The sequence below is a fragment of the Melanotaenia boesemani genome, chromosome 11 (genome assembly GCF_017639745.1).
Source record: "Melanotaenia boesemani isolate fMelBoe1 chromosome 11, fMelBoe1.pri, whole genome shotgun sequence".
Classification (NCBI taxonomy): domain Eukaryota; kingdom Metazoa; phylum Chordata; class Actinopteri; order Atheriniformes; family Melanotaeniidae; genus Melanotaenia; species Melanotaenia boesemani.
Window position 1 is genome coordinate 25,988,041 of NC_055692.1, and position 27,414 is coordinate 26,015,454.

The 27,414-nt window shown below is 39.1% G+C and overlaps 1 protein-coding gene across 1 annotated transcript; it reads left to right on the plus strand.

Annotated features, from left to right (window-relative positions):
* The first annotated feature begins 76 nt into the window (after window positions 1-76).
* Window positions 77-26,785, plus strand: glt1d1 (glycosyltransferase 1 domain containing 1). Its single transcript, XM_041998547.1, is given in 14 exon segments — window positions 77-516; window positions 518-546; window positions 1,567-1,612; window positions 1,614-1,719; window positions 1,883-1,988; window positions 3,279-3,330; window positions 9,874-9,910; window positions 10,003-10,059; window positions 20,050-20,148; window positions 20,903-20,952; window positions 23,001-23,044; window positions 23,391-23,511; window positions 24,003-24,101; window positions 26,300-26,785. Coding segments are annotated over 14 exon segments (1,038 nt in total). The 5' UTR covers window positions 77-477; the 3' UTR covers window positions 26,453-26,785.
* Window positions 26,786-27,414: the final 629 nt, after the last annotated feature.

Below are 27,414 nucleotides of genomic sequence, written 5' to 3' on the forward strand. Positions count from 1 at the left end.
CGGTCCGTGGTCTATCCATATGATTTGGAAGTTAGTTCTGTTCACGCATGCGGTCTACCATCGAAATGAGGAAGTGCTAGTGTGGTAGGGTTTTAATTTTTACTGACAGGAGAACACAGCGTCACATAACTCTCTAAAAAGAAGGGTGTACTCCTAATGGCTTTAGCACTAGATATTAAAACCACTATCACAAGCTAAAACTAAAACGACCCAGCACTTATCCAACCACCACCACCATTTGTTTCCAGGGAGTAATATACGAGACGGACTTGTAAACATTTTTAGCGTGGTGCAGTGCCAAGTTGAGATAGTCGTGATGTAGCAAGTTGTTAGCTTTGCCTTACGTGTAAAGTTACGGGCATGGATCCAGGAAATATGTTCATTTTAGCGAGACAACTGACACTCAGGTCCTGCCTACTGTGTAGTGCCACTCTCGTTATAATAAGTTAGCTTGTCAGAGCAGCCTTTAGTGGCGATATGAAATTACTCTTTCTTGCCTGTCTCAGCCCGAAAACTGGGGAATCACACTACAGCCGAGAGAATAAGGTAATTTATACTAGTGTGAAGGATAGTTGACTGTAGCGTTGTTATGGCTCATTCATTAGTCATAGACTTGTGTTTAGCTGTACAGTTAACTGTGAACCAGTGCAATAAAACTGACTTCTTTTTTTAAGAGGAGACTCCTAACTATGCTGCTGAATCGGCTGATAATCCACCATGCCTCCCTCAGCCATGGATTTAGCACAGTAACTTTGCTCAAGCATGCGATCTATCTCTTAACCATATTTGGAGGAAGTAGTCACATCCTTTACTTAAGCGGAACTACATACTACATCAGGTCAAAAAAAAGACATAATTTTACATTGTATTGCAATGGAAATAGACAACGCTGGTGTCATAAGATCGCCTGAGATTTATGTTGCAAGCTAGTTTACCACACCGGTTCTATATGTGGATTGTTCCCATTATTTATTAATTTATTTTTTGTCATTAAATCCATTTCATCAGCTGTTATCTTACACACCATTTTTTTTTACTTTAATGAAAAGGCTGGTTTGTTGTGTTCAACGTAGCTCATCTTAAACTAGCGATTTCTTCCTAATCAAGGATAAATCTGCTGATTTTCTTAAACTATTTGCATGTTTTCCTTGTATGAATTAAAAAAAATTTGAGACATATTACAAGTTGACAGAATTTTTTTATTAAAATATTTTTCCCAGTTTGACTTTTATTGGACTGATTATTAACTTACTAATTGTCACATTAACAAAACACCTCATTTTGACTAATTTAATTTACTTTTTACTATAAATATCTCAATTTTGAAAACAAACTTTGAAGAAAGACTGTAATGTACTGAAGTAAAATATATGGTAGTGAGCAGAAGATAAAAGAGGTATAAATGAAAATGCTAAATTAAATTCAAGTACATGTATTTGCATTGACTGCTGACCCTGTCCAGGGTGACAGGCTGACCTACCCAGAGACTCTCTTGTTTGAACTACTCCTCTTGACATTTTACTGCTCCTATCTATCTGTAGTAATGTGTGTTTTGTTTTATTTTAGGTCTCATCTTGAATCAGCAGGACATACTTGTGAGCTCAGAGATGCAGGAGAATTTCAGTCTCCTGCCAGATGTGGCAAATCTACTATCTCGAAGTCCGACATTTGAGGCTGCATTGGCCATTCATCTGTTCAGAGCTGGCAGGCTTCTGTTGGGTAACTAAGTTCGCTGTTCATCACTTTATAAACCTACCAAATTTTATAACATCCACTTACTTGTGCTCATTAAAATTTACATTCAAGTGCAAATATACAGCTATGCATCCCATAAATGCCACTAGTTTCAGTTTTTTTTTTTTTTTTTTGCTCTTCATTATAGATGTCCAAGTGCCCTTTGGTGTAATTTTTGGTGGAACAGACATAAATGAAGATGTGAAAGTTGAACAGAAGCGTGTGGTTATGGAGCAGGTGCTGCTGAAAGCCAGGTGACATTGCTGTTAACTACTATTTTAAAATACTTTATTCCAAAGAAGTTCAGCTTGACTATGCACATTACTTTTAGTCTGATTCAACACATCGCAGTGACTGTAAATGTTTTGTTTTTGGCTTTCTTTGAATTAAAGTTGAAGGGAAAACCCCTATTACAGTAATTATACCTCTGCTTATTCTGCTGTGACAAAGTAATATTAATACAAAAGCCCAGTCGCATTTGTTTGACGAAATGATACATTATTAAAGTATTTGTTCACTGATTTGTCAACATTTTTATACATAACATACATATGTACAATAACCTGTTTTACAAAATTCCTTTTATAGAAGTTTGATTCAGCTGTTGCCATCTCGAAGTGCGAGCAGGAAGTAAACACGACCCCTTAAATATCTTGATTCACATTCTTCTGTTGAAATCAAGACAATTTCTGATATTATTAAGTGTGTTGATTTTTTTTTTTTTTTTTTTTTTTTTTTTTTTTTGCTTTGTTTTGATCATACTAACAATCCGACATAGTTACCAACTTATTACAAGCTAATTTTTCCATTATCAGAATTGTTCCTAAAAAATATAGCTGCTATCAGTTATTCATTTAACCATTGGGTCTGGATCTCTCAGCTGCTTCCTGTGCCTGATGTAGAGCATAAAGTTGAGCATATGCACGAAATCTCCAGCTGTGCAGGTTGCGTGCTCACTCCTCCCCTCTTTTAATTCAATTAATTCAATACCAAGTCCTCTGAACTAAAATCAGACTGCATCTCGTTGTATTATAATGAAAAGAAATGGTATAGGATATTTATTTAGTATGTCTAAGGGCATAATTGCCTTCTGGGAGAAATGGAGAGATCCAGCTCCTGCAACTTCAGACATCTCAATCTATGCACCTCCCACTGTTTGTGCCTCATCTCACAAACCTTGATCATGAAATTCAGTCACCACACAAAGCCTGTTGGCCCATTTAACAATGCACTCCCACACATGCAAATGAATGTCCCCCACTGTCTTTTGCTCTATATTATCTTCACTCTTGTTGTTTTCATTGTATTCTTTATGTATTCATCCTAAAACCCTTTGCTGCTGAGCCACAAGCACTTATTCTGCTCTCTTTCTAAGCCTTTAGGCTTTTGTCTTCTGTCATTATTGCTGCTTTTCCCCCCCTCTTTTGTCAAAATCGTCATTTCTTATAAAACTGCTAAAATTTGCTCTCTCTAATAAAAATTCTTGTTTTGCTGAACTGTCTGTGCTTAAAGCTGTGGTAATGAATTTTTTTTTTCCCAATAAGGTTTGCTGTTGCATTCACTGACAGACTGAAAGAAGAGGCAGAACTTTTCTTGGTATGAAATTAATCTTTTTTGGATAACTAACTGTAGTAGTTTAGTCAAGATAAAGCTTCAATTTTAAGATATTTGCTCACAAATATGTTTAAAGTGTTACACTAAGCTGTAAATGAGCTGTGCCATCAAAGATTTAGTAAGAAGTAAGAAAAACAGAAAAGAGAGTATGCTGCTGTGTTCATTTCACATCTGCACAGCTGATCAGTCATCGTGGGAATGCCAGATCATTACAGATATTTAGAAATAGTAAAAGGCATCAACACATAATCACAATAAAATAATAAATTACATTAAAATGATTAAAAGCAAGATAAGTTAAAAAGTTTCCATGCAGATTTCATGCATAAGCGCATGAGAAAAGAAATGTTTTTAACCTGGATTTAAAAGTCTACATTTGGTGAAAGTTTAATCTCCACTGGCAGTTTGTTCCACTTGTTTGCAGCATAACAGCTAAATGCTGCTTCTCCATGTTTAGTCTGGACTCTGGTTTGGACTAGTTGACCAGAGTAAATGCAGGAAAAGTGCAGGTGTTGAACCCTCTCACCAGGAAAAGTTTGGGTGTGACGCCCTCAAATCCATTCATAGAGCCAGCCGACTCACCTTTTATTAGACACCTCCATGTCTTGTCATTAATGGCAGATACTGCGGATGCATTAAATGTGTAAATTTTTTTATATTGTTTCTGTAAAACAAAAGTGAAATTTCAGCAATACATCTAAAAAAAGGTTGATCAGGTGCAGCAAAAAGGCTGGAATTATAACTGGCATAATTCTACAACAGCTGGAGGAGCATTTGACAATTGATGAGTTTAGTTAGCGGGCAGTTTAGTGGCAATGACTGAATATAGAAGGAGCATTTCAGAGAGGCAGAGCTTCTCAGATGTAAAGATGGGCAAAAGTTCACCTATCTACGGCAAACTGCATTAAAAAATTGTGGAACAATTTAAGACAAATGTTCCTCAGAAAAGGCAGCTTTAACAGACAAGCATGTTTTGGAGGAGCAGAAACACCAACCGGGAGGAGACGAGAGCAGCTTGATTTGGAAGCTGACATAGCTGCATCCACAGCTAAGTTGGCTGTACTACAAGCTTCAGATAAGGGAGGTTCTTCTTAAGGTTCCAGCAATGGAATGAATTCCTTTCTGGAAAGGGAGACAAAAAAAAACTGAATCCATCAAGATGTTAAAGCCGATGGCAAGGGAATATCATCCTGAAGCATGGCAAACCATGCAACAAAGAGATCCAACAAGATGGTCATCATTACCAAACAAAGGTATATCTAAGGACATGCAACCAAAGGAAACTGAGCAATGGGTTGAAGCGGGATCAAGGCACCAGTGCAGTCACGATAAATTACAACAGGAAAATATCTTGGGAAAATCTGGTGAAAATCACAGCATTTTCAACATCAATCAACATCTGCTCAACCTACAAACTTGACAAATCAGTCCAAATCAGCCATATCCTTACTGTTAAGCACAGGCAAAATAAAATACCAGAAGCTCTGGTGCAGCAGTAGCATTTGATCACACTTGCACCACGAGATATTCCAACATTTGATGAAGATCCTCTCCAATTACAAAGCATTCATCAAAGCTTTTGAACAAGGAGTGGGGAAAAGGCAAAGAAAATGGACTGCTTGTACTATTTAGAACAGTTCACCTGAGGGCAGTCCCCTTGAATTGGTGCAAAGCTGCCAACACATGGCTCTGAAGCATAGCCTATGCAGTGGCAAAGGATCTTCTGCAAAAACATTTAAAAAGCAACACAAAATTGCAAGCGCTTTATATGAAAAGGCTTTAGCGTGGCAAGTAATAAAATCTGAGGACATAAAGGCACTCTGAGCTTATGCCTTGTTCTTGAAGGGATGCTGCAGTGTGATGGAGGAGCTCCAGTACATGCAGGAACTGGATATGCCAATAAAAATGATAACTATTATATCAAAGTTGCCATTTAAAATGAGGGAGCACTGGAGGACATTGTTCACAACATAATGGAGACAACTAATCAGCCAGCTTGCCTCATTGATCTGGTCATGTTTATTGAACGTCGTGTCAGCATTCTTTCTGATCCTTTGGTAAATACAGGATCCACCTGGTGTTGCTGGATCAAGACTTTTACTGGTTTTAAATCGTAACCAGAAACCGAATAAAAGGAAAGTTGTGGCCACCACAGTAACAACAATGGAAACTCCTGAGGGAGTTAAAGAGCCTACATTAAATCCAAAGAACGCTGAGAAAGCTGGATGCCTTTGCTGTGGTCTCAGCAATTTTTTGGACGAGTGCAACCATTTCAAGGGAAAGAAGTACAAGGAAAAGATTCAGTTGTTGAGGGGGAAAGGGGTTTGTTTTGCATGTGTACTGTATGTTTGGGACACATGAGTCGTGAATGTGTCAAGTGCTTGACATGTAAAGTATGTGGCAAAACCTATCCCACTGTACTGCATATTAAAAGGCAATCAGCATCAGAGCTTCAGGAAACGTCTAACCAGCCAACTTCATCTAAAACATGTGGACATATAATCAGGACCAGTGTGTGTTTATCCATCATACCTGTGAAAGTTAGAAGCACAAGGAAAATCTTATAAAAACTTATGCCTTTTTGGACTAAAGAACTTCAGCTACATTTTGCTCAGAACATCTAATGCAGAGATTAATTATTACAGAAGAAAAACAATCTTTCTGTTGCGCACAATGGGGCAACAAACATTCCAGCTTATTCATTGAATGGTTCAAGGTTTCTGGTCGGAACAATAATGATTTTCATATTCTCCACAAGTTCTCACACAGACAAAAAATGCCAGTCACCATTTATAACACGTTTAGACCTGAAGACCTGGCAAAATGTCTCAAGTTAACACCCCGAATATAAATGCAAACATCAACCTGTGATTGGTACCAGTGCCCTCAGATACTAGAACCATGGGGGTCATTAATAAGTGTGGAAATGGTCCGTATGCTATCCGGACGGTGCAGGGATGTGTGGTCAATGGCCCACAGATCGCTAATGGTGGTGCTTCAGAGGCAGGCTGCCATTGGCTGTTGTGAGTAGGATTGCCGTGTGTAAGCTCAACGAAAATGTGGTCAAGCAGTACAATCAAGAATTTAATTAAAAGAACACAAAGGAGAATAAATGTCCAGAGAAGACCTGAAATTTTTGGAAATCGTGGAGCATTAACAGTACTTCAGAAGGAAAAAATTTTTTTAAATTGCCCTGTAAGAATAATGAGGTTTCTCTGCCTAAAAACTTTGCAGTGTCTAAGCAAAGGATCCAATGTTTGAGGAAAAGGTTTCTGAACAGCAGCAGGTAGCTGAAAGGTCCTGCATTCTTTGGAAGCATGAGGAGGACTGGCCTAAAACTATGTTTGATATCTCCAACTGATCCTGATGATCAAGAGTTCAGAAGGGAGGCAACAGTAAATATCATCAAGGTGTGTGGCATGTCTAGCCCAACAGATCAGCTGATTACCTATTTCTCTGACTATAGGAGACTTAAAGCAGCAGTTGCCTGGATACTGAGGTTAAAGGCCATTTCTTGTTGGTTCGGAACCGCTTGAGGAAGCAGTTGGAGGCCTGTGCAAGGAAAAGCAATCAGAACAATCTAGGACAACGGATGGACAAAGAGTTGTACCACTATCCAAGAGTGGCACTTTTGACACTGGATGAGTCGTCAGCCACAGAGGACGCCATAATCCGTTTTTGGTCAGCATCAGAAATTTGACCAGGAGATTTCTGCACTGTCATCTGGGAGAGGGACAGTGAGCCGACAGTATCCCTATATATAGACTGGACCCAGTGCTGGAAAAATGGTTATCTGAGAGTGGAGGAAGACTGTGCGAAGGAGCAATGCCAGAGGACGCCAAGCATCACTCATTCTCTCCAAACACCAGACATTTCTATGATCATTCTCAGACATGTACATCAGGAATCTAGGCCACAGCGGGTGGACTCGCACTGTCCAAGGTGAGGAGGAGATTTTGAATTACAAATGCCCAATTCAGCAGTCAGATCAAGCACGGTCAAACCTGTAAGCGATATGGAGCTTATATTCACCTGTATGGCAAGCAGGGCAGTCCATCTGAAAGTTGCGGTTTCACTGGATACAGACACATGCGTCAATGCCCTACTGCTGTTTTATTAACAGGAGAGGACAGCTGGAACATCTGACTTCGGACAATGAAACTAACTTCATTTGAAGCAGACATAGAACGAAAGAGGCTCTTAATGCTTTGAATCAGGACAGGATTCAAGGAGCTATGGCACAGGTTGGAATCCATGGAGTTTTAACCCACCAGTAGGCTTACACCATGGTGGTGTGTGGGAAAGGATGATATGCCTGGGGAGAAGTTCTGTCCTACATCAAAGACACTGCTTGATGGATGGGCTTCATACAGTGTTTTGTGAAGTGTAGCCAATTTAAATTATTTTTCCTATCACCAATTTTTTAGATGATGCTAATGTACTGAAACCTCACACGCCAAACCAATTCTTCTCTTGAAGAATGACAAATCAGTGAAGAATCTTGAAGAAGATGGCTTTGCCATCTAGGGTGTTTGCGCAGCAATTGACCTGTATGGGAAAAGGCACAGTACATCTCAGATTTTTTCTGAAGAGATGGATACGGGAGCATGTGCTATTACTCAAGAAAGGCAAAAAAAAGGGAATGAGAAGCAAAGGAGTTTCACACCTGGAGATATCGTGGTGAGCGTGTATTCTTCAGCTTCACTGTGGTTTATGGCCTATCTTGGAAAGGTTCTGAAGGTATTTCCAGATAAGCAAGGACAGTGCGTTCTGTGAGGTTGTAGACAAAGCCAATATTATTGAAAGGCCAGTGACAAAACTTGTTTGGTACATGGAGTATAGATTGATCAGTGATATACTTTTGTTTACCATGGCACATTTTCAATGTTTTTGAATTGTGTTAACAATTAGGGGCCGGTGTATAGGAGCAAATGTATGTGGACTGTAGTTCCACCGTATACCTATTAAGGTATGTTATCTGAGAAGCTAAGTCTCTGTACATAAAGGGAAGATATCACTGGGGTCATTTGATGTTTGGCCGGAAGGCAAAGGGTTTTGCCATGAGGCTATCACTTGCTCGCTTGTTTGTTTGGTGTTGGCACAAAGTTACTTTATACACGATCAAGGAATAATATTACTAAACTGCATCAAGGAGAAACTAAGTTGTACATTCAATCATTGTGAGCAGTGTCAAAATATACTGAACTCACTTGCTTGTATACACTGATATCACAGTGCATGGAGATGGCTGCGGCATGACGATTCCTTAAACAACAGGAGTAACTTTTACCTCTGATCATATCTTTGCTCTGCTAGACTTTGCCTCTCCACTACCCCATTTATTTACTTTTTAATAAAATGGCGTTTAGCAAACAAAAGCACGACGTGCCATGGGATCTCCGTGTTTCTCACTCGTGGTGAGTATTTACATGGAGGAGGCTAAAAGCAGATCATTGACCTCTTACAAGGGAAAAACTAAGCCCACTGTTTCATATATGTGGAGACAAAGCATCACAGAGCACATCAACTCAGTAGACAGCAACATCAAGTTCACTAAGGCAGGATGCTACCTTATATAGGAGAAACCAACAACCGCTTCATAAAACACATGACAAAACACAGAAGAGCCGGCTCTATGGGTCAGGATCAGTGGTTCGCCTGCATATCAAGGATGAGGGACCACTCCTTGAGGACCACGTCACTAACTCACATATATGAACTCTACGTTCCTCAGCGTCTGTGAATGTTATTTGATGTTAAAAGCCAAAACTACCACGACTAGTTGTGGAATAGTCAGTGGATTTCCCCACCGTCTAATGAAAAAGCCATTTGGAGAGAGGGGAAACATCTTTCCAAGTGCCAAGAAAAAATACGTCCATTTGTCTTTTCTCAAGGTCTTAGGATTACTATAGCTTAAATGATTGATGATCGACCAGTACCTAAACAAAAGTTTTTTTGCTGGCATTTTACACTACATCAAGAACTAGTTGGAGCCTGACAGCATCAAATAAATGCAAACACAAAAGTAGACACAGTCCTATTATAGTCCTGACATAAAATAACATTACAATGTTTTATTTTCAGATTAGATCCAGCCGTTAGACTGCAGATTGATGAAAGTGCATGCTCTATCTTGCCTTCTAAATGCTGACAGAAAGCAGACAAGACAGGTATTGAGAGGCACTGCTGTGCTTTTTATTGTGGCACAAACCACACATAGTAGATGGATCTGGAGTGATAACATCTAGTCAATTTATTTTCACTCCCTTATGATTTATTTTGTAGTACCGCTATTATCTTGGTAGCTGCTTTCCTTACTGCCTTCTTAAAATTTGTATTTTTGTTCAATAATGCTTGAAGCAAAGACTATTTAACATCTATTTCTGTTGTCTGACATGAAATAAGAGCAGCACAGGCAGTAACAAATGTAATTTGTATAAACAAACATTCCCATAAATCCTTAATTTCTCAACACTTGTGTTTTTGTATGTGTTTTAACCACAGAGTTTTTCTTTTTTCTTGAAGGTGTCCCAGAGCAGTAAAATTTATGTCCAGCCTCAAGGTAAGCTCTACAGGTTGTTTCTTCCTGTCTGCCTGGAACCTCCCCATTGTAATGTTACATCAGTCATCTTCCTCCATTTTTTGTTTTATAAGGTATCCAGACAGAAGCAGCTGAGAAATTCTGCTGGACTGAATTCTTGAGGAACTCAGGTAATTTTAGTTCTTCAGTTTGATAACATTCCAGCTACTGTTCAGTGTGGAATACCATGTTCTGCATGCAGTTTACATTGACAAATTTCCAGTTTTTTGAATGCTTAGATGTAGTGTAGTGGCACCATGATGATGTGGATACATACAAATGTGCTTCTAACTGAAACATAACAAAAAACTTTATTCACCTTTGAGAAAACAAGAAAACAATTTTTAACTGAATCTATGTTGCCTAAATAGAAGAACAACTTTCTGCTTTCTGTTCAGTGTTTGTCCCTTTAAAAAGCAGTAAAGATATATATATATATTAGTGCTGGGCAACGATTAAAATTTTTAATCCCGATTAATCGCATGATATTCTGCGATTAATCGCGATTAATCGCATTGTTAAGCACAAAATGTCTCTTTCCATTAAAAGAAGGCCTACAGCTATATAAGGAAAATGCAGTAAATTTTGGTTCACAAACACGACATCAGGGGTCTCTTACATGCTACTCTGGAGCCGCAAGTGTCTCTCTGGACCTTCCACAATGCCTCTAAATATGTGGCTAAATTTTTTTTTAAATCTATCTTTCTTGTCATTAATTGGAAACCAGGAACTTTTTTTTTCTTTTACTTTACATCATTTTCCACAAATATCTACATCCCTTAGAAGAAAGTCTGTTTATCCTCTTTTTTATAAAGGCTTTACGTTTTTTCTTTATTTTAAAACCTAAAAATGGAAATAAATATGTGGTCCTTCAAAAATAACAAATATCCTATGGTGGCTCTTCATTAAAAATATATCTATTAAGTTTCCTTTTTGAAAAGTCTCGTAACATTTGCGTCTCTAAAGGAGTTTTATTTAGCTGGCTGAGGGAAAAATGGCTCTTTGGATTGGAAAGGCTGCAGACCCCTGCACTAAACACATAAACAGATTTAGCAGCAGTTTTCTCTTTAAACAGCAACAGTTAAAATGTTTCTTCATATATATTTATAAAATCAAATATTTATGACAAAGAAGGATTAAATGTTCAGGATTTACTAACTAAAAGGTAAAAAGTCAGCAGGATGAATTTAAAGCTGTGAAGCTGCTTCCTTCTAAAAACAGAAGGAACAATATGTGATAAATATCAGCATCAGGTGAACAGACAGAAAGCAGGATTAGAATCTCACAGCTTCTAGATGGTGAGGAGAGAGAAATATTCACAATATGCACAATAACTTCCATCAATGCACCTTTTTTGTTTTATTATCCAGATTTTTGGCCTATAAATTCTCTAAACTTTAATTTTATGCTTGACTGCACCTGCAGCCTCTACTACCGGGAGTTAAGGGGTTAACATCTCGTTTCCGGGTCTAACGGCAGGTGTGTACATGTAACTCTAAACATGTGTGGTATCCACAGAAAGTCTAGAATCTCAGCTACCAGCTCAGCAAAACCATTTCTGTGACCAACACACAAAGTTAAGACAACAAATAATTCAAAGACCAGCTACATAAAGTCCGAAAAATATGTAAACACAGATGATGTCTCCTCGTGTCCACCCGACGGCATGAACACGAACAAACGGCTCCTCTACTGAAAGCTCACATCTCACAGATTCCACAGCTTGAAGTTTCATCTCGCTATGACCAAGATTCACAGAATCAAAGGCAGAAGAAGGCCCAATTTAAGCTTTACGCTTGTAAAAATCAGAAAGCCATGTCTTACCTTTGCCGTCTTGCGTAAATTAAAACCGCTTTTATTAAAAAAAATAATAATAAATTAAAAGTTTCTCATTGTCTTTTTGAGAGCAGTTTCCCGTCCAAAAAACACGATCATATATATATATATATATATATATATATATACACAGTTCGAACACTATATATATATATATATATATATATATACAATGGGGGGAAATAAGTATTGGACACGTCAACTTTTTTCTCATTATATTATTTCCAAAGATGCCATTCATGTGACATTTCTTCCAGACCACTGGTATTAACTCAAATAATCCACGCATGAAAAGAAATCACAAGATTCAATCCATAATAGTGATTATGCTTGAATTAAGTGCACTAACACAGGAAAAAAGTATTGAACACACTATCTGAGACTCGTTTAATACTTTGTGGAGAAGCCTTTGTTGCAATGGACTGCTTCCAGACGCCTTCTTGTATGTATGAAACTAATCGCCCACACTGCTCAGGTGTGATTTTTGCCCATTCTCCGCACAGATTGTCTTCAAATCTTGAATATTCTTTGGTTGCCCTCTGGTGAACCCCTATCTTTAGTTCTTTCCACAAATGTTCAATCGGATTTAGGTCAGGGTGATTGACTGGGCCATTCTAACACATTGATTTTCTTTTTTTTTAAACCATTCGAGAGTCAACTTTGCCGTTGTGCTTCGGATCATTGTCCTGTTGAACGGTCCAGCCACCGTTCATCCTTCATCATCCTGGTGGATGGCAGCAGGTTCATCTCAAGAATGTGCCGATAGATGTTTCCATTCATTGCTCCTTCAATTATATGAAGTCTGCCAGTACCCCGAGATGAGAAACAACCCCACGCCATGATGTTTCCACCACCAAACTTCACTGTTGGTATAGTGTTATTTGGGTGATGTGCAGTGCCATTTCTCCTCCAAACATGGTGTGTAGTATGACAGCCAAAAAGTTCAATTTTGGTCTCATCTGACCAGACAACATTCTCCCAGTATTCCACAGGCTTATCCAGATGCTGTTTAGCAAACTTGTAAACGAGCTTCAACATGCCTTTTTTTGAGGAACGGAAGTCTTGCGGGCTGAACGTCCATAGAGGCCATGGCGGTGGAGTGCATTGCCTATCGTTTTCTCTGTAACACTTGTACCTGCTGCCTCCATGTCTTTCTGGAGCGCTTTCCGGGTGGGTCCTTGGCTCTTTGAGAACTCTTCTGACCATCTTTCTGACTCCCCTGGTCAGAAATCTTGCGAGGAGCTCACTGTGCGCAGCCTGTTGATGATAAGGTGATGCTTCTTCCCACTTGCGGATAATGGCCCCAACGGTGCTTACTGGAATACTCAGATTCTTGAGATAAGTCTATAACCAGTTCCATTCTGATGCTGAGCAACAATCAGGCTGCGAAGGTCTTGAGAGAGCTCCTTGCTTTTACCCCATCATGAGATGTGTCTTGTTTGACTACTAGTAAAAAAAACAACCTGTTTATAGGGCCATCAATTAGCACTAACCCAGCTGATGTTGGTTTGCACTTATAGGAAGTACAAAGACTAATTACTTTCAGGTTTGAGATGGTATGGTGCCTTTCCTTGCCAAACTATACAGCTTTCCCATGAACACACCCAGCTTTTAGTGGGATTGCCATGAAAATTTTGTGCAGATGTTCATGGTCCCAGAGCATCAAACCTACTTTGATAATGCCTGAAATGGTTTAGCACTACCAGCTTGTCAGAAGCTGGTCCCTTACATAGGAAATTATGTCAGCATACTCTGGAGGGATTGGCACCAACTTTGTGAAGATATTCAGGGTTTTTCTTCAACAATTTACTACTTGTTATTTTTGCCATTTTCTGACTTTACTTCTGTGTGACTCTGATGAAATGAAAAATCAAAATTAAATTAAAATTTCAATGTTGTAGTAGATTTTTTTCATTTTTTTAAGAAAAACAATACTTATTGGAACATGAAGTAACAGGTGACTTGTTCCGATATGTGATGACTGCTGGCAGAAATCATCTCCGATACCTTTTGCATTGGAGTTGAAGAAGTCTCTCAATGAACACACTTTCTTCACTGTGTTGTGTAGAGGATGCCAAGAATCTTTTTGGACAATCAGCTCCAGCAGCAACAGTTATCCCCAGCACAGATCCAGCAGTCTTGATCAGTTTGTTCAGTCTCTTAAAATCTCTGGCTCTGGTGCTTCTGCCCCAGCAGATGGCTGCAAAGCTGATTGTACTTTTCCACAACAGATTTATAGAAGATATGCAACATCTTGGTGTAGACTTTGAATGATCTCAGCTTTCTTGCTCGTCCCTTCTTGTAGATACGTCTGTGTTTCATTTCCATTCTAGTCTGTCATCTAGCTGAACTCTGAGGTACTCTTCCACCACCTCGACCTCTTCTCCCAGGATGTAAACACTGCTTTGTTTGCTCTTGTTCAAGATGAGGTAATTGTTTCTGCACCATCTAACAAACTGACTGACCAGTTCTCTGTACTCAGCTTCTTGTCAATCACCGATACACCCCATGACTGAAGAATAACCTGAGTATTTCTGCAAATGGCAGGACTCAGAGTTGTTTTGGATGTCTGACGTGTATAGTGTGAAGAGAAACGGTGAGTACAGTTCCTTGTGGTGCTCCAGTGCTTCTGAACACCATCTCATACACACAACCTTTCAGTCTCACAATCTGTGGTCTGTTTGTCATAAATCCAGGCAGTTATGGAGGTATCCAACTGAATTTTATGGAGCTTTTCAAATATAATTATATTAACGGTATGTTCTAAAGTTGAGGGAGATGAGCCTGTGTTAAGGTCCTGGACTGAACTGCAGGATGACAGAGATAAGGTTTGTGACAGGAAAGCTGTGGGCTCATGGAGGGTGTGTGGTCTGTTGGGCTGGAAGCAGAGTGTAAACTGAACCAACTGAAGAACACGTTCAGCTCACTAACTCTGTCCAGACCTCCATCGTCTGATCCCCCTTTAACTTGAAGCCAGTGATCTTTTTCATTCTTGACCACACATCCCCTCACATTGTTCTGCTAGAGCTTATTTTCTATGGTACTCCTTGCAACCTCTTAATCTTTGTTTTAAATTGTTTTTGTGTTGTCCTAAATAACTTCCAGTCTCTATCCCTAAATACTTGCTTTTTATGTTAAGCAGCTTTTAGGTCACTGGTGATCCAGGGTTTGTTATTGGGAAAGCACCTCACTGTTCTTGTTGGGATGATGTTGTAAATACAGAAGTTGATATAATCTGTCAGGCACTCGGCCATGGCATTGCTGTGGTTCACAGAGGATGTTCCAGTCTGTGGCCTCAAAGCACCCTCTCAGAGTATCTTAAGCTTCATTAGGTTGCTGGTTGCTGCTGAACAATTAGTTTGTAGGTGGAGAGAACAATCAGATTATGGTCTGATCTTCCTAAAATAAGCAGGATAGAGTAGCTGTATGCATATTTAACATGTGCATAAAATAAGTCCAACATGCTTTTTTCTCTGGTGGAGCAGCTAACAAATTGTTGGAATGTTGGTAATGTTGCACGAGAAAGAGATGTTGTTGAAGTCTCCAGAGATTGCAATGAATACATTAGGATGCTGTTTGTATACTAGCAGCGACAGAGCTGATGACTTCACATACCAGGGAGATATTCCACGAACATAGCTAAAGAAAGCCAGGCTGTATCGTGAAAGCCTTGCTTGAACTAACACCATCTCTGAATTAAGGATCAGGCCATTCCACTAACACATTTCAACTACTTGAGGCTAATTCAAGCGAGGCTTACATAAGCCTGGCAATGTGGGAGGTCCTGAGGAATGTAGGAAGCCTCGACGAGTGGATGGTGGAAAAGATGAGCTGGCAAAAAAGAGAGCAAGCCAAGAGCTGTCATTTTCCTCAGCAGCTGAACAACGAATGCTGATGGAGATCAGTGACATGCGGTAGGGTTCATAGCTGGTGAGGCACTGACTCCTATGGAATCAGATTTACAATTGTAAGAACGAAAAGAGCATCTTATTTCACTATTCATCCAACAGCATGCAACTATGCCCCCTTGAAGTGAGGTAGAGTACAGCCTGCCTCACCTGCTGACTTTTCTCTGCACTTTATTGTACGATCAGCAAGAATAATTCTCTCACACATACAAAAAAAGACATTACAAAGACTGTGGAGAGTCATGGTGTATAACAAATATTTCTGTAAAGTTCTTTCATTCATTGGCTATATGCTGAGAACAGAAATGGGCAAGCGTCATGCAACCCAGTTTTGTATTGGATCACGCCAGTGAGAGGAGAGGCATCAGCTCGCCACCGTCTCACCCGGGATTTCTGCCCTGTATTTTGATCGGGACATACTCAAATTCTGTGATTTTTGTGTAGAGTCATACTAAAAATGAATTTTTAACACAGATCAGTGGAAAATATTACTATTTATTTTATGCACTTTTTTCTTTTTTTTTTTCTTTTTTTTTATCATGACGCCTCTTCTGACTGCTCGTCACTGCTGTCAATTGTTGATTTCACTGTCCTCATTTATTTATGGTCTCCTCTTGTGTTATAAATCTGTTTACATAAAGCAGGCTGAATTGTCTCTGTATGTACTGGCCCTGTTTATTAATAACCCAATAATCAATATGCATAATTTTGTGATTATCATGTGTGACCTACATTAATTCTGCACTGTTACATCTAAACAGAAGCAATCTTAACAGTCAAAAGCGTACCTGGCAGCAGGTGGAAATAATGTACAAGAACATATTTCAGAGTGGTAGGTAGCCTTTGAAGAAATGTATTTGTTCAAAACACGTGTTGAGCTGTAAATATATTGCACTGTAGATACCAAGACGACGTCAGACCACTGCTACTGGTGGGGTCCTTCCCCTGAAAACCCGTGGGGCTGGTGGCCTGAATGCGCTCTGTCTCTCTATCCATCTATAACTTTCTCCGTCTATCGCTTTAGATTAGCTTTCTCTTTCTCTATCTCTCTTTTTAAATACCCTAGGCCTGTATGGACAGGGCAGGGCAACTGGCTTTCCCTTAATCCAGCCTCGTGGAATACCCCCCAGGTATGAAATAGACTGCTACCAGAATAACACAGGTAAACTCTCAGGGTGAAAAATTTGGACGAAAACTCATGGCTAACAGTTCAGTGTCCCTTGTGGAGATCTTCCCTTTTACATTGACCTGTCCAGGATGGCACCAACACTGGTTAAAAAATACTGCAATTCCACCTCCTTTTAGCTTATGTAGATTTTCTTGTTGTGGTCTGCACAGTCTTAAAGCAGTGTATAGACACATTAGAATCTGGGATGTGTTCATACAGCCATTTGTCAGTGAAGCACATAATACTGCTTTCCCTGTATTGTTTTTGAGACCTTGTTAGCACTTTCAGTTCGTCCATTTTGTTAGCTAGCAATCTAACCTTACCCATCATCAGAACGGCTGGAAGAAATCGTTTGAAATCTCTACCATTTTCCTTGGTACCTAGATTTTGCTTGCATCCTCCTCGCTTCCTTTCTCAACTTGGTTTTGGAGAGCTTAATCAGTTGATCCATTGGTAAAAACTCTTCCATTGCCATGGAAATTCGTAACAGTCTTGAAAGAGTCCAACGTATGCAGAGAAATCCCCCAGCGTGAAAAAGTCTTCATGAAAAAATTTACTTGACTGTGATTTTCTTAAAAAAATTTATTAGTAGTATAGTATAACCTACTACAGTTTGCTGCCACCATTCGCCAAATTCTATCTCCACCACTTGCTCAACCACCCAGTTTGTTGACTGCAGAAATGTTTTCTTCCTACTTCACTAAAAAGGTTGCTACCACCAGTAACCAGTTTACTGAGCCTGATCAACTCGGCCTTACCAAACAAGCTACGCTCTGCCATTTCTGCTCTCTACATGAGGACGAAGTCTCTAAACTTCTAGTCAACTCAAAACCCACGACCTGTCCTCTTGATCCTGTTCCTCCTGACATCCTGCATATGTCAAAGCTGCAGTAACCCATATTATCAACTGTTTTCTTAAATCCGGTGTCTTTCCCTCTGCCTTCAAACAAGCTCGGGTTACCCCACTGCTGAAGAAACCCACACTCAACCCAGCCTAGGTTCAAAACTACCGGCTTCCGTTCATGTCTAAACTACTAGAGCGTACTGTCTTTAGGCAGGTCTTAGAGTTCCTCCGAGGCAACAACCTGTTAGATCCATATCAGTCTGGCTATAGGCAAGGCCACTCTACTGAAACTGCTCTCCTGTCAATTACTGATTCCCTATGGCTTGCTAGATCTGCTGGTCAATCCTCGATCCTTATACTGCTGGCCTGTCTGCTGCCTTTGACGCGGCAACCATCATGTACCGTTCTCCACGCTCTCGGAGCTTGGCATCTCAGGATCTGTCCTCTCATGGTTTATGTCCTACATCACAGGAAGATCCATCAAAGCAGCGAGGGGAGTGTCCAGATCACATGGGCTTACAACCGGGGTGCCTCAGGGCTTGATGCATGGCCCTCTTCTCTTTTTACTATACACCTCACTCGGTGCAATCATTAGCTCTCATGGCTTCTCCTACCACTGCTATGCAGATGACACTCAGCTTTTCCTTACTTTCCCACCTGACGACACAGTCGTCTCAATGCAAATATTAGCATGCTAAATCTGTCCAAGACCGAGTTTAGTCTGTCCAGCCAATCCTTCCTTACCACCACAGATAAGCGTGCAGCTCGACTCTATCATGCTTGTGTCTACGTCTTCTACCAGGAATCTTGGTGTCATGGTAGAAAACCAGTTGACCTTTAAGGACCATGTTGCCTCTGTTGCTCCGATCTACAGAATCCTTATCCACTTTTAAGAGCATGCTAAAGATTCAGTTGTTTAAGGAGCATTTCCGCACTTAGCTTAACTCTTCTACTCATCAGAATGAGTTAGAAAGATTTGTCCAGCTCTTTGGCTCATCTAAGTACTGAATAAGCTGTGTCCACTTATGCCAAGGATGATATTGTGCGATAAAATTGTGATCTTTTATTAAACAAAGGACTTACAAAAAATAAATAAATAAAGAAGTACTGTCTCTAGCATTACATGACAACACCTGGGTCCAACTGGACTGGACAGCAGTCTGACTACCACTTAATGATGATGTCCCATCTTGTTTGAATTCTAGCTTGTGTTGTTCTTACTCTCAAATGGAAGTCTGCTAAATGACTGTAGAATTGAATAGAATTCTAGAGTAGAAATGATGCTGCTGTCATTTGTTGCCCTTGGGCAACTTAGATGGATTGGACTGGCATCAGATTTGATACACACCTTTACATTGTTTCAGGATTAATGTTTTTCCATTAATCTTAAAATTAGTACTTTCATCAAATTACAGGCATTTAGAAGACACTTTTATCCAAAGCGACTTACACTGGTTAGGCAGCAGTAGTGGTAGTAGTAGCATTAGGGATCATGCCCTAAGGACCAAACTGGAAGGTGTTAATATTCGTCTTCTGGGGGAATTGAACTCTGGTCTTCCGCATGGGCGATGGATGCTCTACCAACTGAGCTAGCTAACTAATAATGATCTGAGATGGTTTGATCATGGTATATACATTGTGCCATTATTCATTGCCATTTTGAATTTTTGATCTGTTGCACATGTGGCAGCTGTGGAGTAATTTCTGATCGACCTTCACATGAGTTTCTTGTGTAAAAAGGGAGTACATCATAATTACCCATTTAAATTTCCTGGTCTCTTTCCATGTTGGGCGTTTAAGACTGAGACACTAGTGTGTGTGTGTGTGTATGTGTGTGTGTTGCCCTCTTAAATGAGCAGCATTATTGAGATGGGAATTTTAATCTGCTGCCTTTGCAGGGTAAGGTGCATTACAGGAGTTGTTGGCATTGAGCAGAATTGTATGCCTGCCAGTTTCTGACTAATCTCAGGATTGAACATAAGAGTTGGATGTTCTGGGAAATGAGCCGATTTTACTGCACCGCCACCTGATTAAATCAAAGTTCTCAAAACGTATGATGTTTTAGGCCTTATGTTGGGTCAGCTAATTTTTAATCTAGGGTTCAATAAGCAAATATTCACCCAAACACTCATGCAGCGTGATTATGATGCTGAATATCACACTGACTGAGTTCCAACTTCCAATGTTTTTAGCAAACGATTTTACTGCTGCATTGTTGTGAGCATATTAGCCACTCCTGTCTTATTTTCCTCATGACCTTGGGTGATGTATTGCTTTCATTACCTACTGATGTACTCGGGATGTTCATTATGCAGTGTTTTGATATTGTGTTGCTGTCTTTTCTATGTGTCTGGCTTCTCTCCAGGTGTGAGAAGTGAGAACGTGGATGAGCTCCATGTCTTTCTGCTGGTCTGTGGCCTCAGAAGAGTCAAAGACCCACTCTATTTGGTTGAGGTTTTCTCAGGTATACCACAAAATGTATTAGCATTTTTATTAATGTATGCACTGGAAATGAAAATAGAGAAAGCAAACACAGATAGTCAATTGAAAATGCAAGGGCCAACTTTTGACAGCTGTCATTCCAGACAAATTAAAACTGACTCAATTTTTTTTTTTTTTTTTTTTTTTTATGGTGGCCTGTGGTAAAAAGGGTGTCTTCATCCTTAAGTAATGATATTAAATCTCCTCAAATGAGTTAAACTGAAATGAAAATGTATTTTAAAAAGCACCTCAAAAGTATTTTTATTATTATTATTATTATGCAATGTTTCTTTTATCATATTTCTTGTTAACTATATATGTGTATATATAGATGTGTGTGTGTGTGTGTGTGTGTGTGTGTGTGTGTCTGTGTGTGTGTGCTAGTGCTATGTACTCGTGTCTTTAGAGGTGGAAATTATTATTGATTTGTAAGAGCAGTTTGTATTTAATCCTTTACTTCATCATACATAAGTTTCATAGAACCCACGTCTAGTAATAAGACGGCACTAGAGGGCGTCCAATTGTCCATTAATGTTAGGATGAGATACGTGAGGATGTTTACATACCGTTTCTTAGAATGAGATTGTGCTGTCCACACATCAAAATGAAAAGCTAAGAATTCCATGAAAATACGGCTTTACTGCTTGTTAGAATTCTGTCGCTCTTCAAAACCCCACTCCCCCTCCCCTCACAAAAAAACCAAAAAAAAAAAAAAACATGTTATTTGTACCTTTCAGACTGGAATTGTGAGAATTGGCAGAATATACTGATCATTATTGGGCCAAAGGTAAGTAGTCACTATAGATCCAGTAAGTTGTTTTTTGGTCTTTGTGTTTTTTTCATCATTATTATCATGTTTATTTTTTTCTTTTTATGCCTGCCATGTCTCATCCTTTGTATTGTGATTCTGTGCCGTTGAATGTCCTTAGAAAACCTCTCCCGAGAATTCGGGCAGCCTCTAATTGGATGTAGCAGAGATACAAGCTTTAGCTGTTTAGCTGGAATTAAGGGCCAGCTCTGAAGGGAAATGACTTTGGTGTCAGCAGCAGTAGTGGTCCTGTATTTGTGTGTGTGTCACTGTTTGCTACACTGATCCACTTCTGACCCGGGGTTAGCACTTGCTTTTGACTGATGACATGTAAAGAACTACGTCACTTTAACATGTAAATAGAGATTCATATGGAAATGTGCAGGTGTTAATTACTGACATAGTTTGTTGTTTGTTCACAAACCACCATATTTCTGTCCTTTTCTGTCCATTAATTGCACCAATGGAGGCTATGGGGCTTCCTGTCAAAAATGTCCATTAATTTTAAAGCCCGCTCTAATTTATGGTGTTTGTGATTTACCCAATCAACCAGATGAAATGAGTGAACTTATGAACATTCACTGTAAATGGATAGAACCTTTGTGTTCTAAGAGTAGCTGGTAGAAGTCATATTTAAGCCTGTACCAGAAGCCCTTACTGCTCTCTGTTTTTCTCTCTCATTTCGTTTCCAATCTCTGTTTCATTGATTTCACAGTTTGTTGTCTTCATCTTCTCTTCCCCTGACTCGCCTTGATCTGACATCAGTGTACAGTCATTTAGCATTTGTTCTTTCTTTCATGCAGTGGTGTATAAGGCAAAAGGTATGTTCTGCTATAGTTTTACTCAAAAACAACTCAATTAGGCATCACCAGGGGCATTCTCACTGCCTTACTGCTGCTTCTTGCTTTCCTATGCTTTGTTGTCATTTGATGAAATGGTTCAGGGGAAGCAGAGATGTGTGATTCATCACACGCTGAATCACAGCAGAGCCATGCTTGTTTGTATAAGAAGTGGAAGAGAGGTCATTATTATTGGAAATATTATTATCAAATGTGTTTGAATGCTTATCGGATGCCCCCTTGTGTTAATTACATGGTTAAATAAAATAGTATAAACAGTATAAAGTAAAATCTGATCATACAAACTAAAGGCAGAATGAAACATGCTTTTTTTCCAGACAATAATGATGTACTATAAATTCACTCTCATAATGAGCACTCTAGTTGTGCAACATCTGTCATTAAGAGGGAAATACAGGTCACTGATGCTTGTCAGCAATGGCACATCCTATCTCTTGTGTAACTAGGCTTTATCAAGCAGCACAGTGTGCAACATATTGTGTATTATATATTGTATAAAATAAGAACAAATTAGTATTTGAATACAATTTTATATAAAGGAGAAGATGCATCATTTGAATCATGTTTGGTTTTTAAAAGCAAACGAAAACATATACATTTTTTAGAATAACCTTTACAGTGTTCTATATCCTGCTGCTGGTACGTTATCCTCTGAAGACAGACAGAGATGGACTGATGCTTTATTGATTCCACAAGGGAAATTGTTTTGCAGCAGTAGCATACTAACAATAAGATAAATCCCAGATTGCAGCAGGATACCAAAATGATCTCACTTTAGATTAATTGATTTTAATGCACATAATCTTAAAAACAAATTTGATGGAGACATTTCATGAGCACGAAATTCTCATGGGGTGGTGTAGCAGCTTGCTTGTTAGCATCTTTGACCCAGATTGCTATCCCTTGACTTTTCTGTGGAGAGGCTAATGCATGCAAATCCCGCATTGCAATTAATCAGATTGGCTACCCAAACCACCCTGACCCCAATCTCTGAAAATACTGGATTTTCAGAGAATGATTTTCTCCTGATAGAAATTATTGTGTCATTTTTTTTTTTTTATCTGTCCGATTAAGTTTTTGTTGGTATTCTTGATGAGAACAAAGCTTCAGAAAATCAGACAAGAGGGGTTTAATTTGTGCTCATATTTCTTTTCCTTCTTTTTACAGATTGATCCTGTGTTTGCTGTGGAAGTGGAAGCTGTTTTAAAAAGGTAAGTATCATGGGATACACAAACACATCCAAGTCAATGTACTGTAAATTTATCTAAACATTATATGAAAAAAAAAATTCAAATCTCGGGAAGTGCCAAAATCCTGTTTGTTTTATCTGCCCTCTCAATCTCAAGTCGTGGCCGATCATTCAGCCAAAGGGCTTCACCACTATGAAGACCTTTGCAGCAGGAAGCTGCCCTCTCTGATTAAGGCTATATCTGGATGCTCCATACACGCCACACATTATGTGGCTGAGTGTCCTTCCCGGAGCTTGTCATTGCACTTCAGCATCATTCACGCTTATGTGGGCCCTGAGTCACACTAAACCGAGCTTTACCTCTGCAGAACAACAGGGGTCTTCTTGGCACAAGAGAGGAGCCAACTAGAGCTTCATGCTGCTATGCGAAGGTGTTTTGCTGTGGTCAACAGCTCTGTTTCAGAAGGCATGTCAGCAGCCATCTTGGAGGTAGGCTAAATATTTAAGTGCGGACTTTAGCAGTAAATATTAGTAATGGGATTTTATCATTCCAAGTTATTGGCAGAGAACTTGTCATTCAGAGCCCTTTAGAGAAATCTGAAACTTGTGAATATTCTTATCTCATTGTTTGTTACCGAGCTCTGTTGTTATCTTGCCACTTAAGGAACTATTACCCAAATTTAATAGCCTCACTCAGGTCTTTCTATTCTGGAAAGATCCACAAACTTCCAGATCCACTTAATCTCTAATAAACAGTCAATTAAGACAATCCACAGTAGGCTTAACGTTCTTAGTATGTTAGCATTTTTCCCTCAACAACCTGCTGAGGCTAACGCAGATTATTATTACTGTAAGTGAACCACAGAAAAGAGGGCTGTACAATTCTGAGCATGTTTGCTTGTTTCTATGCTAATAATAAAAGAGAAGAAAAACATTTTGCCTCTGACTTTGAATGTTTTTCTCTCTGCAACGGATCATAGGCAATGGATCTCAGGGTACCCGTGCTGGCGAGGAACATTCCTGGAAATGCAGCTGTGGTGCAGCATGAGGTCACTGGCCTGCTGTACTCTTCTCCTCAGGTATATAGCAACTGTGTTAACCAAATGCATTAAGCTCCTGTAAGCTCTGTAGGTCAGAAACACACAGTTTTTATGCAACAAGGCTATACAAAGCCACAGCTACAACTCATCACTTCAACTAAAGAGAATGCTCCTAATGAACAAGAAAAATTAATATCACAAAATGACACTTTAACATCTCTGTGTAACATTTGAAATTAATTCTAAGCAGGTAAAATACAACAAAATGTTCCTTTTATTACATTCAGTGATTCTTTTGATGTTTCGATTAAAATCAAGGAAATGCATCCTTCAGTGAAAGAACAAAGACACCACATAACCACTTGTTAATGTATCACATAATGTAGATATTTATCTATTCAGTTAATTATTTACCCGTGTTTGAGGCAAAGTAAGAATAACATACGCTAAGGGCAGTTGACATAAGGCTTAAAGACGGTGCTGTCAGGAAGCCATGGCTTGATGTTGTGATGACGGAGATAAGTCCCCTCAGCACGTGTGTTTTGCTGATCCGTTGGTAGGGAGGTCACAGATGGTTGAAACAACTCGGGACCAGATAAGGTGACCTCAACCACAGCTGCTGGGTAGCAAGTGCTAGTATGTGAACCTCCTTTTTACTCAAGACCATTATTTTCTTGCTTTGATATCCTCTGTTTTTAATATGACTAACAGTCAAAATAAAGTGTTACAATTACGTAAAAGTCATCACAGATTAGTGTCAAAATAATAATAAACAGGGGCTGAAAATCTTTAAACAGAACTAATGCCTTTTACTGTCTGGCTCTATATGTTGCACGAAAGCCCCTTTGAGACACGCATTGCTTTCCATTAATCTCTTGGCAGCTGAACATATCAGTGTCATGTCTAAATGAGCACTTTGATGCTTCACCATAACATTTAGTAAGAGCAGTCTGACTGGGTCAGAAGTGCCGCATTCACGTTGACAGGCACACAGAGGAGATGGCTTTATTTTAACATATGACAAGTTGCAAAATCTCCCTGATTGCAATATTAAATAAATAATTAAAAATCTGATCAAAAGGTCCACTTTCATGTTTGTCTTAGGATAAATAAAAACTTCTCCCTGTCTGAACATGTGAATATTTTCAGCTGTTCCTATTAACTGCTGTTTTAAATCAAGGATTGGTGATTTTTTTTTTTTTTTAAGTTTGATTAGAATTTTTGTGACAAAATTATATGATGTTATCAAATAACTGACACTAGAAGGATTTACTACTAAACGAGTTTCGTGCACAATACAGCATCTATTATATTTCATTTGATTTGCTGTTCAAATATGTGTGAACAGCAAATATCACACCAAGTCTGCGACTTTTCTTACTTTTACTATGTCTGAACAGAGTGTAAGGAGCATTAAAGGAACAGTGACCAAAGTCACCACTTTCATAGATTGATGGGGCCATTAAGATTGTGAATCTCATGTCAGAAAAAGGCCCTATGAATGACATAATTATTTGCAGTCTGCTCGTAAGTTGAGCTTAAATCCTGTTGTTGAGGATTTATAGCTCTCATATTGCCATACAGAAGAGCCATTTCCTACCATGAGCCTCTCCAGGCATAATCACATCAACTGAAGTGCTGGATGCAATGGCCCACTGACTGGCACTGGCTAAATCTCTGTGTGCCCATTGGCTCGCTGCAGCGGATATGCTGGCTGCCGTGTTGCAAGAACACTTCAAGGTACTTGAACTTCATTTTGTTAGAGGCTTCTCACAGCCTACTGGGCTAACAGATGGGCAGCTAGATTATGTTGTATGGATGCACCACATCTCGGTCAAGTGTCATCAGTAGCACCATAACCCTCTTTTCTCTTTTTAAATGTTGAATTTATATCCTCAGATGTTTTTTTCCTGTGTCTGCTGGTAAGAAAGTATTGTTTAACTACATCAGGTAACCTTGTTTCATTAGCAAATGAGAGATTGCAGCTAATTACATAGTCTGAAGCCTTCCATTCAGCATCCATTTTTGGATCTAAAGTCACAAATATCTACCTTTGGCAATATGAAGACATTCTTGAAGTAAATCTAATCAGTGCATGTGCTTCTCTCTTGGTTATGTTTTTGTGCCTTGGATTTTTTTCTATGTTTTAAAATAACATATCTCTAGGCACCATTGCTGGCAAGCTTTAAGTGGCATTTGGCATTAAATGAGACTGATTTTGCTTTTATCCTTCCTAGGATTTTGTGCACCAATCTCAGAGGCTGTTGTCAAATCCTGTGCTAAGAGAGAGAGTGGTGAGGAACGGAAAAGTCTACGTGGAAGACCATCACAGCCTAAAACAGGAAAGGGAAACCTATCAGCGACTGGTGGACACACTTCACTTAGTCTAAGCATTCAACCAACTTTGTATACGTTCTCAGGAATCCAGCAGCAGATAAGAGGGCATCACATGTGTACTTTATATAGGTATAATACTTTTATTGTCCTTATTTCCACAAAATTACCATGTTTTATCTGCATTGCCTGAATGGGAAATTATGATGTAGGGCACTTTAAACCAAAGACATAAAGCAGACATTATTGCCTGATATGTTAATATATTTATGCAAGGAAATTGATATTGTATTTTAATGTGAACTTTAATATAAATATAGCAGAGCAGAGATGTTCTGTTAATTTTTATCTGCTTATTAAAAGAGATACAAACAACTTGACTGACTTATTTTGACATCTAAAAACATTTTAATAGTTAGATTAAATGATCTTTCTTTCTTTTGTGGGAAGAAATAGTTTTCCAGGTTGTATGGTAACCCATTCATTTTTAATAAAATCCAACAGTAAGGGTGCACACAATAAAGGCCCAAACAAAACCATAACTTGTTAAAAAGGACAGAGGGACCAATAGGCCCTTTCATATTACTGAGCAAAAACTGAGTTTGGCAACAGTCTGCGGCGTGGGATAGGTAGAATACCTCTTGAAATGAAGCACACAGAAATAGCTGAGGGAAATCAGCAAGTGCCAGGTTTACAGTCATTGGTTATGATATACCTCTTAACAGGTAAATGCTGCTTAATATAGCAAATCAAGTGATTTGAGATAAGTGTTTTAAAGAAAAAAAATCAAGTTCAAACGGTAACAAAAAGAGTTTACTGTAATAAAATAATAGAAAACTCAATAAAATAAACACTTTGATGGACTGGCGACCTGTCCAGGGTGTACCCTCCCTCTCGCCTGCTACTTGCTGGGAAAGGCTCCAGCTTCCCCACAACCCTGAATTGGACTAAACAGTACAGAAAATGAATGGTTGGATGGATGGGTATAAAAAATGAATGAATAATAGAAAACCCCTGT